Source organism: Microtus oregoni, unplaced genomic scaffold, assembly GCF_018167655.1.
Source record: "Microtus oregoni isolate MIOR12 unplaced genomic scaffold, Mior012 000109F_ref0000275, whole genome shotgun sequence".
Taxonomy (NCBI): domain Eukaryota; kingdom Metazoa; phylum Chordata; class Mammalia; order Rodentia; family Cricetidae; genus Microtus; species Microtus oregoni.
In genome coordinates this window covers 1491388-1494675 of record NW_024544727.1, presented here as the reverse complement: position 1 = coordinate 1494675, position 3288 = coordinate 1491388, and the positions used below count along the sequence as shown (strand labels likewise).

General features: G+C 52.6%; 1 protein-coding gene across 1 annotated transcript; it reads left to right on the top strand.

Annotated features, from left to right (window-relative positions):
* Nucleotides 1-1449: 1449 nt before the first annotated feature.
* Nucleotides 1450-2583, top strand: LOC121443518 (actin-related protein T2-like). Its single transcript, XM_041645269.1, has one exon. The coding sequence runs from the start codon at nucleotides 1450-1452 to the stop codon at nucleotides 2581-2583; it is 1134 nt and encodes a 377-aa protein (XP_041501203.1).
* The last annotated feature ends 705 nt before the right edge of the window (nucleotides 2584-3288 follow it).

The window sequence follows — 3288 nt, the reverse complement described above, 5'->3', positions numbered from 1 at the left end:
GACCTGGGTCCCTGGCCCATTGTGGTCTGGGTAGGTATAGGGCAGAGATGGTTATAAGCCGCCATCGAGATGCTGCACGTGGCAAATGGCTTAGCAAAGAGTGAAGCGCTCTCTCTGCTCCACCTCAGCCCGTTCTGTGTTTGTTTCCCCTAGGGGTCCTTTGAGGCAAAGCCTCTAGTGACCACCACATTTTCGACACCCCTGCAAGGCTCAGTGACACTGGGAAAGCTGCATCTTCAGTACACACCCACACTGCTAACTCTCATCAACCTATCTCCTGCACATCTTCATGTGAGCCCTCAGACCGCCCACTCTGTCCATATGTCTACATCATGTGTCTGAATGGCACAGCCTTGTGACAGAGTAATGCCTGCTGAAATATCCGCAGGGTCAGTAGGGCATAGAGGGTGCTCTGGGCATAAAGACCCCAGGCTCTAGGAAGGGCGTGGTACCAGGAGGTTATTCTCTGACAGAACTTTCTGGATGGAGGAGGCAACTGGCTTACCTGTGCCTTTGCACATGATGGACGGGAACACCAGATGAAGCCACCTTTCTGAGGCCCTCCCTATCATCAGGGGACAGGGAAGTTGTGCCCGGGGTCAACCCTCTTTTATTTTTCTCCTGAGTTGAGTGTCAAGTCAGGTCTCAGAGACAGCATGAGCTTGTGTATGTGTCTGAGGCCTCATCAGGTGGCTTCCAGCTTCCTTCCCAGTCTTGTTCTGTAGCCCCAGCTCTTTTTTGTGAGCCCCCTTCAATGTCTATGCCTTTCCTAGACACACAGGTGTCCCCAACTCCAGAGAAGCCACCTCTGTGTGAGCCGATAATTAAATGAACTAGAGATGGCTCGTGGGCACCTTAGGGTGTAGAGAGAGAGATGAAGGCTCCTGACCTGGACTGGAATGGGGACAGGGAAGCAGAGTCAATAAGACAAAGTGAGGAGACATTTCTGAGAGCTCCCCGGAAGAGTATATATTCAAAAAGCAATGTTTAGAGGGTCTGCTAGACATTGTCCCTTGAGCCTGGGAAGTGAAGAGTCGTCTTCCTGTACAAGGCAGTGCCCTCAGGCTGCCCTGTTCTGAAATGAGGCCTCTCAATCTCACCCAGGGTTCTTTCTGTTTACCTCATCCTTCACGGTATACAGGGGTTCAGAGCCCCACCAAAGGCTCTGACCCTCACTGAGTACAGTTGTTAGTTCATCCGGATTGTTACATATCTGTCAAGCACCCTTGAAAAGGCCTTGTAGGTCAAGGCCACCTGAGAGGAGTTCAGGTCACCAAGGATGATGGAGGGTTCCTGGGCACTGGGGTCAGTCTGCTAGCTGTGCCTGGGAGACCTCTGGGAACCCTGGAATCCTGTGGACGTCCAGGGAAACCTATTGTGACACGAACTGGCCCGAGAAGGCTCATCTGCCTCTCTCTCGGCGTCACTCAGAAGGGTTTGAGTGCAGACATGTTTAACCCACAAGCTCTAGATTTTCCTGCCGTGATTTTCGACAATGGATCTGGGCTCTGTAAGGCAGGACTGTCTGGGGAGATTGGGCCCCGTCATGTCACCAGCTCCATTGTGGGGTACCCAAAGTTCAAGATGCCCCCAATGGGAGCCAATCAGAAGAAGTATTTTGTTGGAGAGGAAGCCCTCTACAAACAGGAAGCCCTGCGCCTGCATTCCCCCATTGAGCGGGGTCTGGTCACAAGCTGGGATGATATGGAGAAGCTCTGGAGACATCTCTTCGAATGGGAACTGGGTGTGAAGCCCAGTGAACGACCAGTGCTCATGACGGAGCCCTCCCTGAACCCGAGGGAGAATAGGGAGAAGACGGCGGAGATGATGTTTGAGACCTTCGAAGTGCCCGCCTTCTATCTCTCAGACCAGGCTGTGTTGGCGCTCTATGCCTCTGCCTGTGTCACAGGTCTGGTGGTGGACAGCGGAGATGGGGTCACCTGCACTGTCCCTGTCTTTGAGGGTTACTCCTTGCCTCATGCAGTCAGCAAACTTTACGTGGCTGGCAGAGACATCACGGAGCTCCTTACCCGGCTCCTCCTGGCCAGCAGGAGGGCCTTTCCATGCCCACTGGAGAAGGCCCTGATAGATGACATCAAGGAGAAACTATGCTACGTGGCTCTGGAGCCTGAGGAGGAACTCTCTCGGCGGGAGGAAGACGTCTTGAGGGAGTACAAACTGCCCGATGGGAATGTCATCTACATCGGAGACCAGCTGTACCAGGCTCCTGAGGTCCTGTTCTCTCCAGACCACCTGGGCACCCATGGCCCGGGGCTGGCGCAGATGGCATCCAACAGCATAGCCAAGTGTGATGCTGATATACAGAAGATCCTCTATGCGGAGATTGTCCTGTCAGGGGGCTCCACGCTGTTTCAGGGGTTGGATGACAGGCTTTTGAGGGAGCTGGAGCAGCTGGTTTCCAAGGGAGTCCCCATCAAGATCACAGCACCCCCTGATCGCTGGTTCTCCACATGGATCGGAGCCTCCATTGTCACCTCTTTGAGCAGCTTTAAGCAGATGTGGATCACCGCTGCAGACTTCAAGGAGTTTGGGGCATCTGTGGTCCAGAGACGATGCTTCTGAAGGAGTCTGTGCTCCCAGTAGCCACGGTGTCCCTTGTGAGGGACGCCCATGGGAAGTGAGCGTGCTCACGGCTTTAGCACCATTTTCAATAAAAGATGAATGGTCAAGCACTGGGCTTGCCAAGTTCAGTTCGTTCTCTGAGGTTGCAGAGTTGCTTTGAATGAGTGTGAGTGTGAGTGTGTGTGCACACACACTTATGCATAGGTGTGTTCACTTGTGCGTGGGTGCCTATGTGTGACCTCGGGTATCCTTCCTCTAGAGCAGCCTTGTGTAGCAATAGGATGTTAGGCTCTTTGGATTCTTTTCGGGGGGCCCACCACCCAGCTCCTAAATGAACCACACACGGAGTCTTATTATTCATAAATGTCCAGCCTTAGCTTGGCTTGTTTCTTGCCCATTTTTTTTTAACTTATATTATCCCATCTACCCTTTGGCCACTGTGTTTTTCCCATTCTCTTAGGTCTTTAAATCTTACTCTGTGGTTTGCTGTGCAGCTCGGTGGCTGCCCCTGATGTCCCCCTGCTCCTCCAGCTCCTACTCCAAACCCCTTCTCCCAGTTTTTTCTTCACATATTTTCTCTCTGCCTGCCAGCCCCGCCCATCCTTTCTCCTGCCTTGCTATTGGCTGTTCAGAGCTTTATTAGATCATAGGTGTTTGAGACAAAGTATCACAGCTTCACAGAATTAAGCAAATGCCACATAAACA